General features: G+C 50.6%; 1 protein-coding gene across 2 annotated transcripts in view; it reads left to right on the plus strand.

Annotated features, from left to right (window-relative positions):
- Positions 1-26,620, plus strand: part of plxnb3 (plexin B3) — a 256,626-nt gene that overhangs the window by 142,805 nt on the left and 87,201 nt on the right. For both annotated transcript variants that reach the window (XM_082962290.1, XM_082962289.1), the window contains exons 5-12: positions 3,979-4,107; positions 10,951-11,051; positions 14,871-15,015; positions 17,720-17,879; positions 22,167-22,275; positions 22,703-22,814; positions 24,835-24,963; positions 25,097-25,213. In XM_082962290.1, the coding sequence (XP_082818416.1) occupies positions 3,979-4,107; positions 10,951-11,051; positions 14,871-15,015; positions 17,720-17,879; positions 22,167-22,275; positions 22,703-22,814; positions 24,835-24,963; positions 25,097-25,213 (1,002 nt within the window). The remainder of the gene's footprint in view (positions 1-3,978; positions 4,108-10,950; positions 11,052-14,870; positions 15,016-17,719; positions 17,880-22,166; positions 22,276-22,702; positions 22,815-24,834; positions 24,964-25,096; positions 25,214-26,620) is intronic.

Here is a 26,620-nt window from a genome sequence, read left to right on the forward strand (position 1 = left end):
TCCCAGTGGTTCCTCAGGATAGACTCCCAGTGGTTCCCCAGTCCAGACTCCCAGTGGTTCCTCAGTCCAGACTCCCAGTGGTTCCTCAGTCCAGACTCCCAGTGAGTTCCTCAGTCCAGACTCCCAGTGGTTCCTCAGTCCAGACTCCCAGTGGTTCCTCAGTCCAGACTCCCAGTGGTTCCTCAGTCCAGACTCCCAGTGGTTCCTCAGTCCAGACTCCCAGTGGTTCCCCAGTCCAGACTCCCAGTGGTTTCTCAGTCCAGACTCCCAGTGGTTCCCCAGGACAGACTCCCAGTGGTTCCTCAGTCCAGACTCCCAGTGGTTCCTCAGTCCAGACTCCCAGTGGTTCCTCAGTCCAGACTCCCAGTGGTTCCTCAGTCCAGACTCCCAGTGGTTCCTCAGTCCAGACTCCCAGTGGTTCCCCAGTCCAGACTCCCAGTGAGTTCCCCAGTCCAGACTCCCAGTGGTTCCCCAGTCCAGACTCCCAGTGAGTTCCTCAGTCCAGACTCCCAGTGGTTCCCCAGGACAGACTCCCAGTGGTTCCCCAGTCCAGACTCCCAGTGAGTTCCTCAGTCCAGACTCCCAGTGGTTCCTCAGTCCAAACTCCCAGTGGTTCCCCAGTCCAGACTCCCAGTGGTTCCCCAGTCCAGACTCCCAGTGGTTCCCCAGTCCAGACTCCCAGTGAGTTCCTCAGTCCAGACTCCCAGTGAGTTCCTCAGTCCAGACTCCCAGTGAGTTCCTCAGTCCAGACTCCCAGTGAGTTCCTCAGTCCAGACTCCAAGTGGTTCCTCAGTCCAGACTCCCAGTGAGTTCCTCAGGCTAGACTCCCAGTGGTTCCTCAGTCCAGACTCCCAGTGGTTCCTCAGTCCAGACTCCCAGTGAGTTCCCCAGTCCAGACTCCCAGTGAGTTCCTCAGTCCAGACTCCCAGTGAGTTCCTCAGTCCAGACTCCCAGTGGTTCCTCAGTCCAGACTCCCAGTGGTTCCTCAGTCCAGACTCCCAGTTGTTCCCCTCGGGACAGACTCCCAGTGGTTCCTCAGTCCAGACTCCCAGTGGTTCCCCAGTCCAGACTCCCAGTGGTTCCTCAGTCCAGACTCCCAGTGGTTCCCCAGTCCAGACTCCCAGTGGTTCCTCAGTCCAGACTCCCAGTGGTTCCCCAGTCCAGACTCCCAGTGGTTCCTCAGGATAGACTCCCAGTGGTTCCCCAGTCCAGACTCCCAGTGGTTCCTCAGTCCAGACTCCCAGTGGTTCCCCAGGACAGACTCCCAGTGGTTCCTCAGTCCAGACTCCCAGTGGTTCCTCAGTCCAGACTCCCAGTGGTCCCTCAGTCCAGACTCCCAGTGGTTCCTCAGTCCAGACTCCCAGTGGTTCCTCAGTCCAGACTCCCAGTGGTTCCTCAGTCCAGACTCCCAGTGGTTCCCCAGGACAGACTCCCAGTGGTTCCCCAGTCCAGACTCCCAGTGAGTTCCTCAGTCCAGACTCCCAGTGAGTTCCTCAGTCCAGACTCCCAGTGGTTCCTCAGTCCAAACTCCCAGTGGTTCCCCAGTCCAGACTCCCAGTGGTTCCCCAGTCCAGACTCCCAGTGAGTTCCTCAGTCCAGACTCCCAGTGAGTTCCTCAGTCCAGACTCCCAGTGAGTTCCTCAGTCCAGACTCCAAGTGGTTCCTCAGTCCAGACTCCCAGTGAGTTCCTCAGGCTAGACTCCCAGTGGTTCCTCAGTCCAGACTCCCAGTGGTTCCTCAGTCCAGACTCCCAGTGAGTTCCCCAGTCCAGACTCCCAGTGAGTTCCTCAGTCCAGACTCCCAGTGAGTTCCTCAGTCCAGACTCCCAGTGAGTTCCTCAGTCCAGACTCCCAGTGGTTCCTCAGTCCAGACTCCCAGTGGTTCCTCAGTCCAGACTCCCAGTTGTTCCCCTCGGGACAGACTCCCAGTGGTTCCTCAGTCCAGACTCCCAGTGGTTCCCCAGTCCAGACTCCCAGTGGTTCCTCAGTCCAGACTCCCAGTGGTTCCCCAGTCCAGACTCCCAGTGGTTCCTCAGTCCAGACTCCCAGTGGTTCCCCAGTCCAGACTCCCAGTGGTTCCTCAGGATAGACTCCCAGTGGTTCCCCAGTCCAGACTCCCAGTGGTTCCTCAGTCCAGACTCCCAGTGGTTCCTCAGTCCAGACTCCCAGTGAGTTCCTCAGTCCAGACTCCCAGTGGTTCCTCAGTCCAGACTCCCAGTGGTTCCTCAGTCCAGACTCCCAGTGGTTCCCCAGTCCAGACTCCCAGTGAGTTCCTCAGTCCAGACTCCCAGTGAGTTCCTCAGTCCAGACTCCCAGTGGTTCCTCAGTCCAGACTCCCAGTGGTTCCTCAGTCCAGACTCCCAGTGGTTCCTCAGTCCAGACTCCCAGTGAGTTCCTCAGTCCAGACTCCCAGTGGTTCCCCAGTCCAGACTCCCAGTGGTTTCTCAGTCCAGACTCCCAGTGGTTCCCCAGGACAGACTCCCAGTGGTTCCTCAGTCCAGACTCCCAGTGGTTCCTCAGTCCAGACTCCCAGTGGTTCCTCAGTCCAGACTCCCAGTGGTTCCTCAGTCCAGACTCCCAGTGGTTCCTCAGTCCAGACTCCCAGTGGTTCCTCAGTCCAGACTCCCAGTGAGTTCCTCAGTCCAGACTCCCAGTGGTTCCTCAGGACAGACTCCCAGTGGTTCCTCAGTCCAGACTCCCAGTGGTTCCCCAGTCCAGACTCCCAGTGAGTTCCTCAGTCCAGACTCCCAGTGGTTCCCCAGTCCAGACTCCCAGTGGTTCCTCAGTCCAGACTCCCAGTGGTTCCCCAGGACAGACTCCCAGTGGTTCCCCAGTCCAGACTCCCAGTGAGTTCCTCAGTCCAGACTCCCAGTGGTTCCTCAGTCCAAACTCCCAGTGGTTCCCCAGTCCAGACTCCCAGTGGTTCCCCAGTCCAGACTCCCAGTGAGTTCCTCAGTCCAGACTCCCAGTGAGTTCCTCAGTCCAGACTCCCAGTGAGTTCCTCAGTCCAGACTCCCAGTGAGTTCCTCAGTCCAGACTCCCAGTGAGTTCCTCAGTCCAGACTCCCAGTGGTTCCTCAGTCCAGACTCCCAGTGAGTTCCTCAGGCTAGACTCCCAGTGGTTCCTCAGTCCAGACTCCCAGTGGTTCCTCAGTCCAGACTCCCAGTGAGTTCCCCAGTCCAGACTCCCAGTGAGTTCCCCAGTCCAGACTCCCAGTGAGTTCCCCAGTCCAGACTCCCAGTGAGTTCCTCAGTCCAGACTCCCAGTGAGTTCCTCAGTCCAGACTCCCAGTGGTTCCTCAGTCCAGACTCCCAGTGGTTCCTCAGTCCAGACTCCCAGTTGTTCCCCTCGGGACAGACTCCCAGTGGTTCCTCAGTCCAGACTCCCAGTGGTTCCCCAGTCCAGACTCCCAGTGGTTCCTCAGTCCAGACTCCCAGTGGTTCCCCAGTCCAGACTCCCAGTGGTTCCTCAGTCCAGACTCCCAGTGGTTCCCCAGTCCAGACTCCCAGTGGTCCCTCAGTCCAGACTCCCAGTGGTTCCCCAGTCCAGACTCCCAGTGGTTCCTCAGTCCAGACTCCCAGTGGTTCCCCAGTCCAGACTCCCAGTGAGTTCCTCAGTCCAGACTCCCAGTGGTTCCCCAGTCCAGACTCCCAGTGGTTCCTCAGTCCAGACTCCCAGTGGTTCCCCAGTCCAGACTCCCAGTGGTCCCTCAGTCCAGACTCCCAGTGGTTCCCCAGTCCAGACTCCCAGTGGTTCCCCAGTCCAGACTCCCAGTGGTTCCCCAGTCCAGACTCCCAGTGGTTCCCCAGTCCAGACTCCCAGTGGTTCCCCAGTCCAGACTCCCAGTGGTTCCCCAGGACAGACTCCCAGTGGTTCCTCAGTCCAGACTAGAGTCAGTATGAGAGAGGAGTTAACATGACTGTCCTGAGGTGCCAACACACCATAAATAATCTTCACTTCTTCTTCTCTACACGATCAGGTATTTCTCCAGCCTGACACATCAGGGACGTTGTATCAGAGTGTATTGGTGGACCGGGACAGTCCAGTCAACGCTGACCTAATCCTGGACCAGTCTGGACAGAATGTTTACGTCCTCACTGACAGCAAGGTAACCCCTAGTCACTACCCCTAGACTCTAACCCCTAGCTACTACCCCTAGACTCTAACCCCTAGCTACTACCCCTAGACTCTATCCCCTAGCCACTACCCCTAGACTCTAACCCCTAGCTACTACCCCTAGACTCTAACCCCTAGCTACTACCCCTAGACTCTAACCCCTAGCTACTACCCCTAGACTCTATCCCCTAGCCACTACCCCTAGACTCTAACCCCTAGCTACTACCCCTAGACTCTCTTCCCTAGCCACTACCCCTAGACTCTATCCCCTAGCCACTACCCCTAGACTCTATCTCCTAGCCACTACCCCTAGACTCTAACCCCTAGCTACTACCCCTAGACTCTATCCCCTAGCCACTACCCCTAGACTCTAACCCCTAGCTACTACCCCTAGACTCTAACCCCTAGCCACTACCCCTAGACTCTATCCCCTAGCTACTACCCCTAGACTCTAACCCCTAGCTACTACCCCTAGACTCTATCCCCTAGCCACGACCCCTAGCCACTACCCCTAGACTCTATCCCCTAGCCACTATCCCTAGACTCTATCCCCTAGCCACTACCCCTAGCCACTACCCCTAGACTCTAACCCCTAGCCACTACACCTAGACTCTATCCCTTAGCCACTACCCCTAGACTCTAACCCCTAGCTACTACCCCTAGACTCTAACCCCTAGCTACTACCCCTAGACTCTATCCCCTAGCCACTACCCCTAGACTCTAACCCCTAGCTACTACCCCTAGACTCTAACCCCTAGCTACTACCCCTAGACTCTAACCCCTAGCTACTACCCCTAGACTCTATCCCCTAGCCACTACCCCTAGACTCTAACCCCTAGCTACTACCCCTAGACTCTGTTCCCTAGCCACTACCCCTAGACTCTATCCCCTAGCCACTACCCCTAGACTCTATCTCCTAGCCACTACCCCTAGACTCTAACCCCTAGCTACTACCCCTAGACTCTATCCCCTAGCCACTACCCCTAGACTCTAACCCCTAGCTACTACCCCTAGACTCTAAACCCTAGCCACTACCCCTAGACTCTATCCCCTAGCTACTACCCCTAGACTCTAACCCCTAGCTACTACCCCTAGACTCTATCCCCTAGCCACGACCCCTAGCCACTACCCCTAGACTCTATCCCCTAGCCACTATCCCTAGACTCTATCCCCTAGCCACTACCCCTAGCCACTACCCCTAGACTCTAACCCCTAGCCACTACACCTAGACTCTATCCCTTAGCCACTACCCCTAGACTCTAACCCCTAGCCACTACCCCTAGACTCTAACCCCTAGCCACTACCCCTAGACTCTATCCCCTAGACTCTATCCCCTAGCCACTACCCCTAGACTCTATCTCCTAGCCACTACCCCTAGACTCTATCCCTTAGCCACTACCCCTAGACTCTAACCCCTAGCCACTACCCTAGCCACTACACCCTAGACTCTATCCCCTAGCCACTACCCCTAGACTCTATCTCCTAGCTACTACCCCTAGACTCTATCCCCTAGCCACTACCCCTAGACTCTAACCCCTAGCTACTACCCCTAGACTATAACCCCTAGCCACTACCCCTAGACTCTAACCCCTAGCCACTACCCCTAGACTCTATCCCCTAGCCACTACCCCTAGACTCTATCCCCTAGCCACTACCCCTAGACTCTATCCCCTAGCCACTACCCCTAGACTCTAACCCCTAGCCACTACACCTAGACACTACCCCTAGACTATAACCCCTAGACTCTATCCCCTAGCCACTACCCCTAGACTCTAACCCCTAGCCACTACCCCTAGACTCTATCTCCTAGCCACTACCCCTAGACTCTATCCCCTAGCCACTACCCCTAGACTCTATCCCCAAGACTCTATCCCCTAGCCACTACCCCTAGACTCTATCTCCTAGCCACTACCCCTAGACTCTATCCCTTAGCCACTACCCCTAGACTCTAACCCCTAGCCACTACCCCTAGACTCTATCCCTTAGCCACTACCCCTAGACTCTAGCCCCTAGCCACTACACCTAGACACTACCCCTAGACTCTAACCCCTAGACTCTATCCCCTAGCCACTACCCCTAGACTCTATCCCCTAGCCACTACCCCTAGACTCTATCTCCTAGCCACTACCCCTAGACTCTATCCCCTAGCCACTACCCCTAGACTCTATCCCCTAGACTCTATCCCCTAGCCACTACCCCTAGACTCTATCTCCTAGCCACTACCCCTAGACTCTATCCCTTAGCCACTACCCCTAGACTCTATCCCCTAGCCACTACCCCTAGACTCTAACCCCTAGCCACTACCCCTAGACTCTATCCCCTAGACACTACCCCTAGACTCTAACCCCTAGACTCTATCTCCTAGCCACTACCCCTAGACTCTAACCCCAAGCCACTACCCCTAGACTCTATCTCCTAGCCACTACGCCTAGACTCTGTCCCCTAGCCACTACCCCTAGACTCTATCCCCTAGACTCTATCCCCTAGCCACTACCCCTAGACTCTATCTCCTAGCCACTACCCCTAGACTCTATCCCTTAGCCACTACCCCTAGACTCTATCCCTTAGCCCCCCACCTACCCCTAGCCACTCCCCTAGACCCCCTAGCCACTACCCCTAGACTCTATCCCCTAGCCACTACCCCTAGACTCTAATCCCCTAGCTACTACCCCTAGACTCTATCCCCTAGCTACTACCCCTAGCCACTACCCCTAGACTCTATCTCCTAGCCACTACCCCTAGACTCTATCCCTTAGCCACTACCCCTAGACTCTATCCCCTAGCCACTACCCCTAGACTCTATCCCCTAGCCACTACCCCTAGACTCTATTCCCTTGCCACTACCCCTAGACTCTATCCCCTAGCCACTACCCTTAGACTCTATCCCCTAGCCACTACCCCTAGACTCTAACACCTAGCTACTACCCCTAGCCACTACCCCTAGACTCTATCCCCTAGCCACTACCCCTAGACTCTATCCCCTAGCCACTACCCCTAGACTCTATCCCCTAGCCACTACCCCTAGACTCTATCCCCTAGCCACTACCCCTAGACTCTATCCCCTAGCCACTACCCCTAGACTCTATCCCCTAGACTCTATCCCTTAGCCACTACCCCTAGACTCTATCCCTTAGCCACTACCCCTAGACTCTAGCCCCTAGCCACTACCCCTAGACTCTAACCCCTAGCCACTACCCCTAGACTCTATCCCCTAGCCACTACCCCTAGACTCTAATCCCCTAGCTACTACCCCTAGACTCTATCCCCTAGCTACTACCCCTAGCCACTACCCCTAGACTCTATCTCCTAGCCACTACCCCTAGACTCTATTCCCTTGCCACTACCCCTAGACTCTATCCCCTAGCCACTACCCTTAGACTCTATCCCCTAGCCACTACCCCTAGACTCTAACCCCTAGCTACTACCCTAGCCACTACCCCTAGACTCTATCCCCTAGCCACTACCCTTAGACTCTATCCCCTAGCCACTACCCCTAGACTCTATCCCCTAGCCACTACCCCTAGACTCTATCCCCTAGCCACTACCCCTAGACTCTATCCCCTAGACTCTATCCCTTAGCCACTACCCCTAGACTCTATCCCTTAGCCACTACCCCTAGACTCTATCCCCTAGCCACTACCCCTAGACTCTATCCCTTAGCCACTACCCCTAGACTCTATCCCCTAGCCACTACCCCTAGACTCTATCCCCTAGCTACTACCCCTAGACTCTATCCCCTAGCCACTACCCCTAGACTCTATCCCCTAGCCACTACCCCATCCACTACCCCTAGACTCTATCCCCTAGCCACTACCCCTAGACTCTATCCCCTAGCCACTACCCCTAGACTCTATCCCCTAGCCACTACCCCTAGACTCTATCCCCTAGCCGCTACCCCTAGCCACTACCCCTAGACTCTATCCCCTTGCCACTACCCCTAGACTCTATCCCCTAGCCACTACCCCTAGACTCTATCCCCTAGCCACTACCCCTAGACTCTATCCCATAGCCACTACCCCTAGACTCTAACCCCTAGCCACTACCCCTAGACTCTATCCCCTAGCCACTACCCCTAGACTCTATCCCCTAGCCACTACCCCTAGACTCTAATCCCCTAGCCACTACCCCTAGAAACTATCCCCTAGCCACTACCCCTAGACTCTATCCCCTAGCCACTACCCCTAGACTCTAGCCCCTAGCCACTACCCCTAGACTCTAACCCCTAGCCACTACCCCTAGCCACTACCCCTAGACTCTATCTCCTAGCCACTACCCCTAGACTCTATCCCCTAGCCACTACCCCTAGACTCTATCCCCAAGACTCTATCCCCTAGCCTCTACCCCTAGACTCTATCTCCTAGCCACTACCCCTAGACTCTATCCCTTAGCCACTACCCCTAGACTCTAACCCCTAGCCACTACCCCTAGACTCTATCCCTTAGCCACTACCCCTAGACTCTAGCCCCTAGCCACTACACCTAGACACTACCCCTAGACTCTAACCCCTAGACTCTATCCCCTAGCCACTACCCCTAGACTCTATCCCCTAGTCACTACCCCTAGACTCTATCCCCTAGCCACTACCCCTAGACTCTATCCCCTAGCCACTACCCCTAGACTCTATCCCCTAGACTCTATCCCCTAGCCACTACCCCTAGACTCTAACCCCTAGCCACTACCCCTAGACTCTATCTCCTAGCCACTACCCCTAGACTCTATCCCTTAGCCACTACCCCTAGACTCTATCCCCTAGCCACTACCCCTAGACTCTAACCCCTAGCCACTACCCCTAGACTCTATCCCCTAGCCACTACCCCTAGACTCTATCCCCTAGCCACTACCCCTAGACTCTATCCCCTAGCCACTACCCCTAGACTCTATCCCCTAGCCACTACCCCTAGACTCTATCCCCTAGCCAATACCCCTAGACTCTATCCCCTAGCCACTACCCCTAGACTCTATCCCCTAGACTCTATCCCCTAGCCACTACCCCTAGACTCTATCTCCTAGCCACTACCCCTAGACTCTATCCCTTAGCCACTACCCCTAGACTCTATCCCCTAGCCACTACCCCTAGACTCTAACCCCTAGCCACTACCCCTAGACTCTATCCCCTAGCCACTACCCCTAGACTCTATCCCCTAGCCACTACCCCTAGACTCTATCCCCTAGCCACTACCCCTAGACTCTATCCCCTAGCCAATATCCCTAGACTCTATCCCCTAGCCACTACCCCTAGCCACTACCCCTAGACTCTAACCCCTAGACTCTAACCCCTAGCCACTACACCTAGACACTACCCCTAGACTCTAACCCCTAGACTCTATCCCCTAGCCACTACCCCTAGACTCTAACCCCTAGACTCTATCCCCTAGCCACTACCCCTAGACTCTATCCCCTAGACTCTATCCCCTAGCCACTACCCCTAGACTCTATCTCCTAGCCACTACCCCTAGACTCTATCCCTTAGCCACTACCCCTAGACTCTATCCCTTAGCCACTACCCCTAGACTCTAGCCCCTAGCCACTACCCCTAGACTCTAACCCCTAGCCACTACCCCTAGACTCTATCCCCTAGCCACTACCCCTAGACTCTAATCCCCTAGCTACTACCCCTAGACTCTATCCCCTAGCTACTACCCCTAGCCACTACCCCTAGACTCTATCTCCTAGCCACTACCCCTAGACTCTATCCCTTAGCCACTACCCCTAGACTCTATCCCCTAAACACTACCCCTAGACTCTATCCCCTAGCCACTACCCCTAGACTCTATTCCCTTGCCACTACCCCTAGACTCTATCCCCTAGCCACTACCCTTAGACTCTATCCCCTAGCCACTACCCCTAGACTCTAACCCCTAGCTACTACCCCTAGCCACTACCCCTAGACTATCCCCTAGCCACTACCCCTAGACTCTATCCCCTAGCCACTACCCCTAGACTCTATCCCCTAGACTCTATCCCTTAGCCACTACCCCTAGACTCTATCCCTTAGCCACTACCCCTAGACTCTATCCCCTAGCCACTACCCCTAGACTCTATCCCTTAGCCACTACCCCTAGACTCTATCCCCTAGCCACTACCCCTAGACTCTATCCCCTAGCCACTACCCCTAGACTCTATCCCCTAGCCACTACCCCTAGACTCTATCCCCTAGCCACTACCCCATCCACTACCCCTAGACTCTATCCCCTAGCCACTACCCCTAGACTCTATCCCCTAGCCACTACCCCTAGCCACTACCCCTAGACTCTATCCCCTTGCCACTACCCCTAGACTCTATCCCCTAGCCACTACCCCTAGACTCTATCCCCTAGCCACTACCCCTAGACTCTATCCCCTAGCCACTACCCCTAGACTCTAACCCCTAGCCACTACCCCTAGACTCTAACCCCTAGCCACTACCCCTAGACTCTATCCCCTAGCCGCTACCCCTAGACTCTATCCCCTAGCCGCTACCCCTAGACTCTAATCCCCTAGCCACTACCCCTAGAAACTATCCCCTAGCCACTACCCCTAGACTCTATCCCCTAGCCACTACCCCTAGACTCTAGCCCCTAGCCACTACCCCTAGACTCTAACCCCTAGCCACTACCCCTAGCCACTACCCCTTTGACTCTAACCCCTAGCCACTACCCCTTTGACTCTAACCCCTAGCCACTACCCCTAGCCACTACCCCTAGACTCTAATCCCCTTATCCATGTGGATAATATACCTAATGTCCCTCTCTCTCTCTCTACTCTCTCTCTCCCCCCTCCCTCTCTCTCTTCCCCCTCCCTATTTCTCTTTCCCTCTCTTTCTAACTCTCTCTCTCTCTCTCTCTCTCTCTCTCAGGTGTCCAAGGTGGCTGTATCTCAGTGTGAACAGCAGCCTGACTGCCAGTCCTGTCTGTCTGTCAGAGATCCTTACTGTGGCTGGTGCGTCCTGGAGGGAAGGTACACAGCTACTCTTCCTGGGGTTTATTATGGATCCCCATTAGTTCCTGCCAAGGCAGCAGCTACTCTTCCTGGGGTTTATTATGGATCCCCATTATTTCCTGGGGTTTATTATGGATCCCCATTAGTTCCTGTTAAGGCAGCAGCTACTCTTCCTGGGGTTTATTATGGATCCGCATTAGTTCCTGGGGTTTATTATGGATCCCCATTAGTTCCTGTTAAGGCAGCAGCTACTCTTCCTGGGGTTTATTATGGATCCGCATTAGTTCCTGCCAAGGCAGCAGCTACTCTTCCTGGGGTTTATTATGGATCCCCATTAGTTCCTGCCAAGGCAGCAGCTACTCTTCCTGGGGTTTATTATGGATCCCCATTAGTTCCTGCCAAGGCAGCAGCTACTCTTCCTGGGGTTTATTATGGATCCCCATTAGTTCCTGCCAAGGCAGCAGCTACTCTTCCTGGGGTTTATTATGGATCCCCATTAGTTCCTGCCAAGGCAGCAGCTACTCTTCCTGGGGTTTATTATGGATCCCCATTAGTTCCTGCCAAGGCAGCAGCTACTCTTCCTGGGGTTTATTATGGATCCCCATTAGTTCCTGCCAAGGCAGCAGCTACTCTTCCTGGGGTTTATTATGGATCCCCATTAGTTCCTGTCAAGGCAGCAGCTACTCTTCCTGGGGTTTATTATGGATCCCCATTAGTTCCTGCCAAGGCAGCAGCTACTCTTCCTGGGGTTTATTATGGATCCCCATTAGTTCCTGCCAAGGCAGCAGCTACTCTTCCTGGGGTTTATTATGGATCCCCATTAGTTCCTGCCAAGGCAGCAGCTACTCTTCCTGGGGTTTATTATGGATCCCCATTAGTTCCTGTCAAGGCAGCAGCTACTCTTCCTGGGGTTTATTATGGATCCCCATTAGTTCCTGCCAAGGCAGCAGCTACTCTTCCTGGGGTTTATTATGGATCCCCATTAGTTCCTGCCAAGGCAGCAGCTACTCTTCCTGGGGTTTATTATGGATCCCCATTAGTTCCTGCCAAGGCAGCAGCTACTCTTCCTGGGGTTTATTATGGATCCCCATTAGTTCCTGCCAAGGCAGCAGCTACTCTTCCTGGGGTTTATTATGGATCCCCATTAGTTCCTGCCAAGGCAGCAGCTACTCTTCCTGGGGTTTATTATGGATCCCCATTAGTTCCTGCCAAGGCAGCAGCTACTCTTCCTGGGGTTTATTATGGATCCCCGTTAGTTCCTGCCAAGGCAGCAGCTACTCTTCCTGGGGTTTATTATGGATCCCCATTAGTTCCTGCCAAGGCAGCAGCTACTCTTCCTGGGGTTTATTATGGATCCCCATTAGTTCCTGCCAAGGCAGCAGCTACTCTTCCTGGGGTTTATTATGGATCCCCATTAGTTCCTGCCAAGGCAGCAGCTACTCTTCCTGGGGTTTATTATGGATCCCCATTAGTTCCTGCCAAGGCAGCAGCTACTCTTCCTGGGGTTTATTATGGATCCCCATTAGTTCCTGTCAAGGCAGCAGCTACTCTTCCTGGGGTTTATTATGGATCCCCATTAGTTCCTGCCAAGGCAGCAGCTACTCTTCCTGGGGTTTATTATGGATCCCCATTAGTTCCTGTCAAGGCAGCAGCTACTCTTCCTGGGTTTTATTATGGATCCCCATTAGTTCCTGCCAAGGCAGCAGCTACTCTTCCTGGGGTTTATTATGGATCCCCATTAGTTCCTGCCAAGGCAGCAGCTACTCTTCCTGGGTTTTATTATGGATCCCCATTAGTTCCTGCCAAGGCAGCAGCTACTCTTCCTGGGGTTTATTATGGATCCCCATTAGTTCCTGCCAAGGCAGCAGCTACTCTTCCTGGGGTTTATTATGGATCCCCATTAGTTCCTGCCAAGGCAGCAGCTACTCTTCCTGGGGTTTATTATGGATCCCCATTAGTTCCTGCCAAGGCAGCAGCTACTCTTCCTGGGGTTTATTATGGATCCCCATTAGTTCCTGCCAAGGCAGCAGCTACTCTTCCTGGGGTTTATTATGGATCCCCATTAGTTCCTGCCAAGGCAGCAGCTACTCTTCCTGGGGTTTATTATGGATCCCCATTAGTTCCTGCCAAGGCAGCAGCTACTCTTCCTGGGGTTTATTATGGATCCCCATTAGTTCCTGCCAAGGCAGCAGCTACTCTTCCTGGGGTTTATTATGGATCCCCATTAGTTCCTGCCAAGGCAGCAGCTACTCTTCCTGGGGTTTATTATGGATCCCCATTAGTTCCTGTCAAGGCAGCAGCTACTCTTCCTGGGATTTATTATGGATCCTCATTAGTTCCTGCCAAGGCAGCAGCTACTCTTCCTGGGGTTTATTATGGATCCCCGTTAGTTCCTGCCAAGGCAGCAGCTACTCTTCCTGGGGTTTATTATGGATCCCCATTAGTTCCTGTCAAGGCAGCAGCTACTCTTCCTGGGGTTTATTATGGATCCCCATTAGTTCCTGTCAAGGCAGCAGCTACTCTTCCTGGGGTTTATTATGGATCCCCATTAGTTCCTGCCAAGGCAGCAGCTACTCTTCCTGGGGTCCAGCGGTGAATATGTTATCGTGTGTCTGTGTTTGTGTCTCTTCACAGTCCCCGCTGTTCCATAAGGTGTATTTTCATCTGTTTTTTAAATCTGATTCTACTGCTGCATCAGTTACCTGATGTGGAATAGAGTTCCATGTAGTCATGGCTCTATATAGTACTGTGCTCCTCCCATAGTCTGTTCTGGACTTGGGGACTGTGAAGAGACCTCTGGTGGCATGTCTTGTGGGGTATGGATGGGTGTCTGAGCTGTGTGCCAGTCAGTTTAAACAGACCTCTGGTGGCATGTCTTGTGGGGTATGTATGGGTGTCTGAGCTGTGTGCCAGTCAGTTTAAACAGACCTCTGGTGGCATGTCTTGTGGGGTATGTATGGGTGTCTGAGCTGTGTGCCAGTCAGTTTAAGCAGACCTCTGGTGGCATGTCTTGTGGGGTATGTATGGGTGTCTGAGCTGTGTGCCAGTAGTTTAAACAGACCTCTGGTGGCATGTCTTGTGGGGTATGGATGGGTGTCTGAGCTGTGTGCCAGTAGTTTAAACAGACCTCTGGTGGCATGTCTTGTGGGGTATGTATGGGTGTCTGAGCTGTGTGCCAGTAGTTTAAACAGACCTCTGGTGGCATGTCTTGTGGGGTATGTATGGGTGTCTGAGCTGTATGCCAGTCAGTTTAAACAGACCTCTGGTGACATGTCTTGTGGGGTATGGATGGGTGTCTGAGCTGTGTGCCAGTTGTTTAAACAGACCTCTGGTGGCATGTCTTGTGGGGTATGGATGGGTGTCTGAGCTGTGTGCCAGTTGTTTAAACAGACCTCTGGTGGCATGTCTTGTGGGGTATGGATGGGTGTCTGAGCTGTGTGCCAGTAGTTTAAACAGACCTCTGGTGGCATGTCTTGTGGGGTATGGATGGGTGTCTGAGCTGTGTGCCAGTAGTTTAAACAGACCTCTGGTGGCATGTCTTGTGGGGTATGGATGGGTGTCTGAGCTGTGTGCCAGTAGTTTAAACAGACCTCTGGTGGCATGTCTTGTGGGGTATGTATGGGTGTCTGAGCTGTGTGCCAGTAGTTTAAACAGACAGCTTGGGGCATTCAACATGTTAACACTTACAAATACAAGTAGTGATGAAGTCCATCTCTCCTCCACTTTCAGCCAGGTGTGACTACTGTGTTTATACCCGTGTTTATAACCTGTGTTTATACCCGCCGTTTCCTCTGTCACACGTTTCCATGTTAACCTGTGTTTATACCGCTGACGCAGATGCACTCGTAGACTGGAGTGTAGTCGTGAGGGCCAGGCCAACCACTGGCTGTGGAGCTGCCAGCCTGCCAACCAGCCTGCCAACCAGTGTGTGACTGTCCAGAGCCTAACGCCTGTCATCCAGAGCAGAGAGGAGGAGACTCAGGTGGGTTACAGATCTTCAACAGTATAGTATATCCTGTTAGGGTTAGGGGGCAGTATTTACATAGAGGATATCTACAAACATTGTGTGACAGATCTGTTGGAGGAGACATGGTGGAGTAACTCAGTGGAGGTGTCTGCACTGGTTTAGGGGGTAATGTCTGGGCTGGTCTATGGGTAATGTCTGGGCTGGTCTAGTGGGTAATGTCTAGGGGGTAATGTCTGGGCTGGTCTAGGGGGTAATGTCTAGGGGGTAATGTCTGGGCTGGTCTAGGGGGTAATGTCTAGGGGGTAATGTCTGGGCTGGTCTAGGGGGTAATATCTAGTGGGTAATGTCTGGGGGGTAATGTCTGGGCTGGTCTAGGGGGTAATGTCTGGGCTGGTCTAGGAGGTAATGTCTAGTGGGTAATGTCTGGGCTGGTCTAGTGGGTAATGTCTAATGGGTAATGTCTGGACTGGTCTAGTGGGTAATGTCTGGGCTGGTTTAGGGGTAATGTCTGGGCTGGTTTAGGGGTAATGTCTGGACTGGTCTAGGGGGTAATGTCTAGTGGGTAATGTTTAGGGGGTAATGTCTGGGCTGGTCTAGTGGGTAATGTCTGGGCTGGTCTAGTGGGTAATGTCTAGTGGGTAATGTCTGGGCTGGTCTAGGGGGTAATGTCTGGGCCGGTCTAGTGGGTAATGTCTAGTGGGTAATGTCTGGGCTGGTCTAGGGGGTAATGTCTGGGCTGGTCTAGGGGGTAATGTCTGGGCCGGTCTAGGGGGTAATGTCTGGGCTGGTCTAGTGGGTAATGTCTGGGTTGGTTTAGGGGGTAATGTCTAGTGGGTAATGTCTGGGCTGGTCTAGGGGGTAATGTCTAGTGGGTAATGTCTGGGCTGGTCTAGGGGGTAATGTCTGGGCTGGTCTAGGGGGTAATGTCTGGGCTGGTTTAGGGGGTAATGTCTGGGCTGGTCTAGGGGGTAATGTCTGGGCTGGTTTAGGGGGTAATGTCTGGGTTGGTCTAGTGGGTAATGTCTAGTGGGTAATGTCTGGGTTGGTCTGGGGGGTAATGTCTGGGCTGGTTTAGGGGTAATGTCTGGGCTGGTCTAGGGGGTAATGTCTGGGCTGGTCTAGGGGGTAATGTCTGGGCTGGTTTAGGGGGTAATGTCTGGGCTGGTTTAAGGGGTAATGTCTGGGCTGGTGTAGGGGGTAATGTCTAGTGGGTAATGTCTAGTGGGTAATGTCTGGGCTGGTTTAGGGGGTAATGTCTGGGCTGGTTTACTGGGTAATGTCTGGGCTGGTCTAGGGGGTAATGTCTAGTGGGTAATGTCTAGTGGGTAATGTCTGGGTTGGTCTGGGGGGTAATGTCTGGGCTGGTTTAGGGGTAATGTCTGGGCTGGTGTAGGGGGTAATGTCTAGTGGGTAATGTCTAGTGGGTAATGTCTGGGCTGGTTTAGGGGGTAATGTCTGGGCTGGTTTACTGGGTAATGTCTGGGCTGGTCTAGGGGGTAATGTCTGGGCTGGTCTAGGGGGTAATGTCTGGGCTGGTTTAAGGGGTAATGTCTGGGCTGGTGTAGGGGGTAATGTCTAGGGTGTAATGTCTGGGCTGGTTTACTGGGTAATGTCTGGGCTGGTCTAGGGGGTAATGTCTGGGCTGGTTTAGGGTGAATGTCTAGTGGGTAATGTCTGGGCTGGTTTAGGTGTAATGTCTGGGCTGGTCTAGGCGGTAATGTCTAGTGGGTAATGTCTAGTGGGTAATGTCTAGGCTGGTTTAGGGGTAATGTCTGGGCTGGTTTAGGGGGTAATGTCTAGTGGGTAATGTCTAGTGGGTAATGTCTAGTGGGTAATGTCTGGGCTGGTTTAGGGGGTAATGTCTAGTGGGTAATGTCTAGTGGGTAATGTCTGGGCTGGTTTAGGGGGTAATGTCCGGGGTTGGTATATGGGGTAATGTCTAGTGGGTAATGTCTAGGGGGTAATGTCTGGGCTGGTCTAGGGGGTAATGTCTGGGCTGGTTTAGGGGTAATGTCTGGGCTGGTCTAGCGGGTAATGTCTAGTGGGTAATGTCTAGTGGGTAATGTCTGGGCTGGTTTAGGGGTAATGTCTGGGCTGGTTTAGGGTGAATGTCTAGTGGGTAATGTCTAGGGAGTAATGTCTGGGCTGGTTTAGGGGGTAATGTCCGGGTTGGTATAGGGGGTAATGTCTAGTGGGTAATGTCTAGGGGGTAATGTCTGGGCTGGTTTAGGGGGTAATGTCTAGTGGGTAATGTCTAGTGGGTAATGTCTGGGCTGGTTTAGGGGGTAATGTCTAGTGGGTAATGTCTAGTGGGTAATGTCTGGGCTGGTTTAGGGGGTAATGTCCGGGGTTGGTATATGGGGTAATGTCTAGTGGGTAATGTCTAGGGGGTAATGTCTAGGGGGTAATGTCTGGGCTGGTTTAGGGGGTAATCTCTGGGCTGGTCTAGGGGGTAATGTCTAGGGGGTAATGTCTGGGCTGGTTTAGGGGGTAATGTCTGGGCTGGTTTAGGGGGTAATGTCTGGGCTGGTCTAGTGAGTAATGTCTAGTGGGTAATGTCTAGTGGGTAATGTCTGAGCTGGTCCTGCAGTAAATGTATTTATTAATCCCTCCACACCTACCTGTATGTCTCTCCCCCACTCTCTATCTGTCCCAATAAACCTTTAAAATGCTTATAAAAATATATATATATAATATAATATATAGATCTCTATGCCAGGTGTCTCTAACAGTAGCCCAGCTGCCCACCCTGTCAGAGGAGGAGTCTCTATCCTGCTCCTTCGGAACCCTCCCCCCTCAGCCAGCCATCGTCAAGGGAACCACCATCACCTGTCAATCACCCCTGCCTGAGCTCCTCCCACCCAGCCCACCAGGAAGTGGTAGGTTGCCATTTTTATTTTACATTTTTATATATATATATATATATATATATATATATATATATATAAAAAAAAAATCTCTGTAATTATTAAATTTGTATTCATAATTATTTAATTAATGGATCAATTAATCAATGTCATTAATTTATTATTTATCCAAATGAATCTAATTGAGAAATAACCGGGGCGGCAGGTAGCCTAGCGGTTAGCGAGATTTGCCAGCAGCGGGAGGGTTGTCAGTTCGAATCCTGTGTCTGACTGGAAAAATCTGGCGGGACGTGAACCGGCAACCAGAGGGTTGCTGGTATCAAATCCTAGATGCCATTGTCCTGCTGTTGTGCTCTTGAGCAAGGCACTTAGCCCCCACAACAACTGTTCCCTCGCACCTCTTCAGAAAAAATGGTATATGTATACAGAGTCTGTCATAGCGCTAAGGAAGTAGTTTCATTTGGCCTGTTTAACAGAGTCTGTCACAGCGCTAAGGAAGTAGTTTCATTTGGCCTGTTTAACAGAGTCTGTCACAGCGCTAAGGAAGTAGTTTCATTTGGCCTGTTTAACACAGTCTGTCATAGCGCTAAGGAAGTAGTTTCATTCGGCCTGTTTAACAGAGTCTGTCACAGCGCTAAGGAAGTAGTTTCATTTGGCCTGTTTAACAGAGTCTGTCACAGCGCTAAGGAAGTAGTTTCATTCGGCCTGTTTAACAGAGTCTGTCACAGCGCTAAGGAAGTAGTTTCATTTGGCCTGTTTAACACAGTCTGTCACAGCGCTAAGGAAGTAGTTTCATTCGGCCTGTTTAACAGAGTCTGTCACAGCGCTAAGGAAGTAGTTTCATTCGGCCTGTTTAACAGAGTCTGTCATAGCGCTAAGGAAGTAGTTTCATTCGGCCTGTTTAACAGAGTCTGTCATAGCGCTAAGGAAGTAGTTTCATTTGGCCTGTTTAACAGAGTCTGTCACAGCGCTAAGGAAGTAGTTTCATTCGGCCTGTTTAACAGAGTCTGTCACAGCGCTAAGGAAGTAGTTTCATTCGGCCTGTTTAACAGAGTCTGTCACAGCGCTAAGGAAGTAGTTTCATTTGGCCTGTTTAACAGAGTCTGTCACAGCGCTAAGGAAGTAGTTTCATTTGGCCTGTTTAACAGAGTCTGTCATAGCGCTAAGGAAGTAGTTTCATTTGGCCTGTTTAACAGAGTCTGTCACAGCGCTAAGGAAGTAGTTTCATTCGGCCTGTTTAACAGAGTCTGTCACAGCGCTAAGGAAGTAGTTTCATTTGGCCTGTTTAACACAGTCTGTCATAGCGCTAAGGAAGTAGTTTCATTTGGCCTGTTTAACAGAGTCTGTCACAGCGCTAAGGAAATAGTTTCATTTGGCCTGTTTAACAGAGTCCGTCATAGCGCTAAGGAAGTAGTTTCATTTGGCCTGTTTAACAGAGTCCGTCACAGCGCTAAGGAAGTAGTTTCATTTGGCCTGTTTAACAGAGTCTGTCACAGCGCTAAGGAAGTAGTTTCATTTGGCCTGTTTAACAGAGTCTGTCATAGCGCTAAGGAAGTAGTTTCATTTGGCCTGTTTAACAGAGTCCGTCATAGCGCTAAGGAAGTAGTTTCATTTGGCCTGTTTAACAGAGTCCGTCACAGCGCTAAGGAAGTAGTTTCATTTGGCCTGTTTAACAGAGTCTGTCATAGCGCTAAGGAAGTAGTTTCATTTGGCCTGTTTAACAGAGTCTGTCACAGCGCTAAGGAAGTAGTTTCATTCGGCCTGTTTAACAGAGTCTGTCACAGCGCTAAGGAAGTAGTTTCATTTGGCCTGTTTAACACAGTCTGTCACAGCGCTAAGGAAGTAGTTTCATTTGGCCTGTTTAACAGAGTCTGTCACAGCGCTAAGGAAGTAGTTTCATTCGGCCTGTTTAACAGAGTCTGTCACAGCGCTAAGGAAGTAGTTTCATTTGGCCTGTTTAACACAGTCTGTCATAGCGCTAAGGAAGTAGTTTCATTTGGCCTGTTTAACAGAGTCTGTCACAGCGCTAAGGAAGTAGTTTCATTTGGCCTGTTTAACAGAGTCCGTCATAGCGCTAAGGAAGTAGTTTCATTTGGCCTGTTTAACAGAGTCCGTCACAGCGCTAAGGAAGTAGTTTCATTTGGCCTGTTTAACACAGTCTGTCACGCGCTAAGGAAGTAGTTTCATTTGGCCTGTTTAACAGAGTCTGTCACAGCGCTAAGGAAGTAGTTTCATTTGGCCTGTTTAACAGAGTCTGTCACAGCGCTAAGGAAGTAGTTTCATTTGGCCTGTTTAACAGAGTCTGTCATAGCGCTAAGGAAGTAGTTTCATTTGGCCTGTTTAACAGAGTCTGTCACAGCGCTAAGGAAGTAGTTTCATTTGGCCTGTTTAACAGAGTCTGTCACAGCGCTAAGGAAGTAGTTTCATTTGGCCTGTTTAACAGAGGCATGGGACCTATTTCTCAGTTGCCTAAATAGCTGCCAATCAGCTAACGAGCCAGTTTGTCTAGCCTTGGCCCAGAGTTGGTCTGAGAATACAGGAGAGTACCATGGATTAGTTCGGTGTTTTGACTCTGAGCAAACTCCTGTGTTGTATGAAACATTTTGTGATTTTCTATATTCTGAAATGGGGGGAAAATGATGTGACTAAAGAATAAACCCCCAAGTCCAGTAAAGTTTACAAGCCTCATTGGAATGATGAGTAAAGGGACATATGGTCAGTAATGCTGAGTACTTATTTTTACAGTATAAAGATGGGATTACAAGAGAACAGTTTATGAAGGAATTTAATAAAAGACTGAGTCTATTCAAACGGAGATATCAGAGAGGGCAGTCAGACAAGACAGTTATTACTCCTTGAGGAGACACAGACAAGACATTCTTGAGTTTACTAGCAATTATAAATATTTGGGTATTTTTTTTATTGATGAACATATTACCTTTCTATACGGAACATCTGCCCTGGACGACTCAGCAAGTAGAGCTCTCAGGGGAGTAATAGGAAAATCAAAACCAATCAAAGATATTGGTTATGCCATGTATTCCAAACTGTATCAGACATGTGTGTGTCCTGTTCTGGACTATTCAGCAGGACTATTCAAAAGGCACATGACATTCCACTTGGACTTTGCCAAAAGGCACCTAAAGGACTCCCAGAACATGAGAAACAAGATTCTCTGGTCTGATGAAACCAAGATTGAACTCTTTGGCTTGAATGCCAAGCCTCACTTCTGGAGGGAACCTGGCATCATGCTGTAGGGATCATTTTCAGCGGCAGGGACTGGGAGACTAGTCAGGATTGAGGGAGAGATGAACGGAGAAAAGTACAGAGAGATCCTTGATGAAAACCTGCTCCAGAGCGCTCAGGACCTCAGACTGGGGTGAAGGTTCACCTTCCAACAGGACAACGACCCTAAGCACACAGCCAAGACAACGCAGGAGTGGCTTCGGGACAAGTCTCTGAATGTCCTTGAGTGGCCCAGCTAGAGCCCGGACTTGAACCCAATCGAACATCTCTGGAGAGACCTGAAAATAGCTGTGCAGCAACACTCCCCATCCATCCTGACAGAGCTTGAGAGGATCTTCAGAGAAGAATGGGAGAAACTCCCCAAATACAGGTGTGCCAAGCTTGTAGCATCATACCCAAGAAGACTCAAGGCTGTAATCGCTGCCAAAGGTGCTTCAACAAAGTACTGAGTAAAGGGTCTGAATACTTATGTAAATGTGATATTTAAGTTTAGCATTTTTAATAAATTAGCAAACATTTTTAAAAACCTGTTTTTGCTTTGTCGTTATGGGGTATTGTGTGTAGATTGATGAGGGAAAAAAAAGATTTAATACATTTTGAATTTAGGCTGTAACATAACAAAATGTGGAAAAAGTGAAGGGGTCTAAATACTTTCTGAAGGTACTGTATATCTCTCTGTCCTCGACATAGACCCTAATGTCTCTATGTGTGTCTGTGATGTTTGCTATATACTGTATGTAGTACTGGTATTATTAGTATATATCCTAATATATCTTTATGGTCTGTCTGTCTGTCTGTCTGTCTGTCTGTCTGTCTGTCTGTCTGTCTGTCTGTCTGTCTGTCTGTCTGTCTGTCTGTCTGTCTGTCTGTCTGTCTGTCTGTCTGTCCTAATATATCTTTATGGTCTGTCTGTCTGTCTGTCTGTCTGTCTGTCTGTCTGTCTGTCTGTCTGTCTGTCTGTCTGTCTGTCTGTCTGTCTGTCTGTCTTTATGGTCTCTCCTGTCTGTCTGTCTGTCTGTCTGTCTGTCTGTCTGTCTGTCTGTCTGTCTGTAGACCACATGTCTCTGCGTGTGTCTGTGATGTTCAGAGACGTGACCATCTCCAGCAGTGACATCACCTTCTACGACTGTCGAGCTGTGGGCCAACTCAACACCACGTCCCCGTAAGAGATAACACACCAGACATGCCAGTGTTTCCACTAATAGTCATTTAGCAGCGGCGGGATGGTAAAACATTGTTAACTTTAAGCGACTAAAACCAGATATAAAGTATGTAGAAGAGATGAAGCTGTATATGTTTTTAATAAATATAATCTTTGAGAAATAATAACCACCAAAAACCAAAATGTAATGTCATGTCATGTCATGTCATGTAGCCCCCATTTGAGTTAGTTATAATGTTTGAGTCAGTCAGACAGCATAAGGACAAGGCATAAGCCATGTTCTTACTGTGTAGAATTACATGACCCCCCCTTTAAATGTGCCACCGCTGATGAAAAAAATCCTAGGGGAAACACTACATGTACACACACACATACACACACACACACACACACACACACAGTCACACAAGCTCTGCCTGTATTCTAGGTGTATGGCGTGTGTGGGCAGTGTGTGGCCATGTAACTGGTGTGTTCTGGATGGGCTGTGTACCCACACCAACAACAGCTGTCCCAGGCAGCACACCATACACAACTCACTGGTAAGACAACCTTTACTCAACCTTTACCTAACCTTTACCTAACCTTTACCTAACCTTTACCTAACCTTTACCTATAATTTACTCAACCTTTACCTAACCTTTACTCAACCTTTACTCAACCCTAACTCAACCTTTACTAAACCTTTACTCAACCTTTACTCATCCTTTACCTAACCTTTACCTAACCTTTACTCAACCTTTACCTAACCTTTACTCAACCCTAACTCAACCTTTACTCAACCTTTACTCAACCTTTACCTAACCTTTACCTAACCTTTACTCAACCTTTACCTAACCTTTACTCAACCCTAACTCAACCTTTACTCAACCTTTACTCAATCTTTACCTAACATTTACCTAACCTTTACTCAACCTTTACCTAACCTTTACTCAACCCTAACTCAACCTTTACTCAACCTTTACTCAATCTTTACCTAACCTTTACTCAACCTTTACTCAACCTTTACCTAACCTTTACCTAACCTTTGCCTAACCTTTACCTAACCTTTGCTCAACCTTTACCTAACCTTTACTCAACCTTTACTCAACCTTTACCTAACCTTTACTCAACCCCAACACAACCATAGCACATCATACTAGTGCTGCACGGTATATCAATACTTCTGTACTCGATACTAGTACATGAAAAAAGGGTAGAAACAAAATGAAAAACGGGTAAACCAGGAGGTCATGTTGCCTACCTTCACCACCTGGGGGCGGCCCGTCAGGAAGGTCCAGTAGCCCAGGGAGGAGTTCAGACCCAGGGCCTTGAGCTTGGTGTTTCCTACCTTCACCACCTGGGGGCGGCCCGTCAGGAAGGTCCAGTAGCCCAGGGAGGAGTTCAGACCCAGGGCCTTGAGCTTAGTGTTTCCTACCTTCACCACCTGGGGGCGGCCCGTCAGGAAGGTCCAGTAGCCCAGGGAGGAGTTCAGACCCAGGGCCTTGAGCTTGGTGTTGCCTACCTTCACCACCTGGGGGCGGCCCGTCAGGAAGGTCCAGTAGCCCAGGGAGGAGTTCAGACCCAGGGCCTTGAGCTTGGTGTTGCCTACCTTCACCACCTGGGGGCGGCCCGTCAGGAAGGTCCAGTAGCCCAGGGAGGAGTTCAGACCCAGGGCCTTGAGCTTAGTGTTTCCTACCTTCACCACCTGGGGGCGGCCCGTCAGGAAGGTCCAGTAGCCCAGGGAGGAGTTCAGACCCAGGGCCTTGAGCTTGGTGTTGCCTACCTTCACCACCTGGGGGCGGCCCGTCAGGAAGGTCCAGTAGCCCAGGGAGGAGTTCAGACCCAGGGCCTTGAGCTTGGTGTTTCCTACCTTCACCACCTGGGGGCGGCCCGTCAGGAAGGTCCAGTAGCCCAGGGAGGAGTTCAGACCCAGGGCCTTGAGCTTGGTGATGAGCTTGTGAGGCATGACATCTTGATTTAAACAATTTATCAATACAGATTTACCATTCAAATAAATGATTACAGTTATGTAGTGGTAAAAAAAAAAAGTCAAATTGATTTGATTAATTGATTAATGAATGCATACGTGGCAGTCTCTGAAAATTATTGAACTGAAAAGATGGATCTGTCTGTATCAGATGGCATTCTGGGACTTTGGCTAATATGTTTTCTTTTTTTTGTATTTTTTTGCCGTAGTATCGTTTTGGTATCGATTATTGTGATGTTATCGAGTATTGCGATACCTAACCTGGTAATCGGTATTGAAGTTAACATTCTGGTATGGTGACAACACTACATCACACACAACTCATTGGTAACATCCCTTATCCACTTGCCCCAAGTAACACTATCCTCTCCACTCTTGAAAATGGATTGTTGTTTCACAGCCTCTTCTCTCCATTTTGAGTCATTCCAAACTTTATTTTTGTCCAAAATGGCTCCCTATTCCCTATTCCCATAGGGCCCTGGTTGGAAGTAGTGCACTATAAACGAAATAGGATACCGTCTGGGACACGTTCTTTATTTTCTGCTGAAAAATATAATATTTGGTCTGTGTGCATTCCCCCCTCCGGCCACTAGGAGGATCACCTGGAGCCGCGGGGTCCAGACTCTTGTCCCTGTGTTTGGGCTCTACAGAGCTCTCCTCTGGTCCCCATGGGCTTCCTGTCACCTCTGACCCTCCTGGGGAGGAACTTGGACATGTTTCAGGTGATTGGACTCAGTAGTTTCCTAGAAATGCAGTATATATAATGATTACAAACATATGCACAGTTAATTAAAATCCTTTTGTCCTTTAAAAATAAATAATAATGTTTACATTGATGCTTCATCTTGTTGGCAGGGTGAGGAGCAGTATGTGTGTGTCGTGGTTGTGGAAGGGGAGGAGCTTAAACTGAACGCCACTCTGGAGAAAGATCCGGAAACCATGACGTACACCTTCACCTGTTCTGCCCACAAGGTATTCACAAACCCCATAGACACACCTTCACCTGTTCTGCCCACAAGGTATTCACAAACCCCGTAGACACACCTTCACCTGCTCTGCCCACAAGGTATTCACAAACCCCATAGACACACCTTCACCTGTTCTGCCCACAAGGTATTCACAAACCCCGTAGACACACCTTCACCTGCTCTGCCCACAAGGTATTCACAAACCCCATAGACACACCTTCACCTGTTCTGCCCACAAGGTATTCACAAACCCCATAGACACACCTTCACCTGTTCTGCCCACAAGGTATTCACAAACCCCATAGACACACATTCACCTGCTCTGCCCACAAGGTATTCACAAACCCCAGACACACCTTCACCTGTTCTGCCCACAAGGTATTCACAAACCCCATAGACACACCTTCACCTGTTCTGCCCACAAGGTATTCACAAACCCCATAGACACACCTTCACCTGTTCTGCCCACAAGTTATTCACAAACCCCGTAGACACACCTTCACCTGCTCTGCCCACAAGGTATTCACAAACCCCATAGACACACCTTCACCTGTTCTGCCCACAAGGTATTCACAAACCCCATAGACACACATTCACCTGCTCTGCCCACAAGGTATTCACAAACCCCAGACACACTTTCACCTGTTCTGCCCACAAGGTATTCACAAACCCCATAGACACACCTTCACCTGTTCTGCCCACAAGGTATTCACAAACCCCATAGACACACCTTCACCTGTTCTGCCCACAAGTTATTCACAAACCCCGTAGACACTCCTTCACCTGCTCTGCCCACAAGGTATTCACAAACCCCAAAGACACACCTTCACCTGTTCTGCCCACAAGGTATTCACAAACCCCATAGACACATCTTCACCTGTTCTGCCCACAAGGTATTCGCAAACCCCATAAACACACTTTCACCTGTTCTACCCACAATGTATTCACAAACCCCATAGACACACCTTCACCTGCTCTGCCCACAAGGTATTCACAAACCCCATAGACACACCTTCACCTGTTCTGCCCACAAGGTATTCACAAACCCCGTAGACACACCTTCACCTGCTCTGCCCACAAGGTATTCACAAACCCCATAGACACACCTTCACCTGTTCTGCCCACAAGGTATTCACAAAACCCCATAAACACACCTTCACCTGTTCTGCCCACAAGGTATTCACAAACCCCATAGACACACCTTCACCTGTTCTGCCCACAAGGTATTCACAAACCCCGTAGACACACCTTCACCTGCTCTGCCCACAAGGTATTCACAAACCCCATAGACACACCTTCACCTGTTCTGCCCACAAGGTATTCACAAAACCCCATAGACACACCTTCACCTGTTCTGCCCACAAGGTATTCACAAACCCCATAGACACACCTTCACCTGTTCTGCCCACAA

Source organism: Salmo salar, chromosome 15 (genome assembly GCF_965601325.2).
Source record: "Salmo salar chromosome 15, fSalSal1, whole genome shotgun sequence".
Classification (NCBI taxonomy): domain Eukaryota; kingdom Metazoa; phylum Chordata; class Actinopteri; order Salmoniformes; family Salmonidae; genus Salmo; species Salmo salar.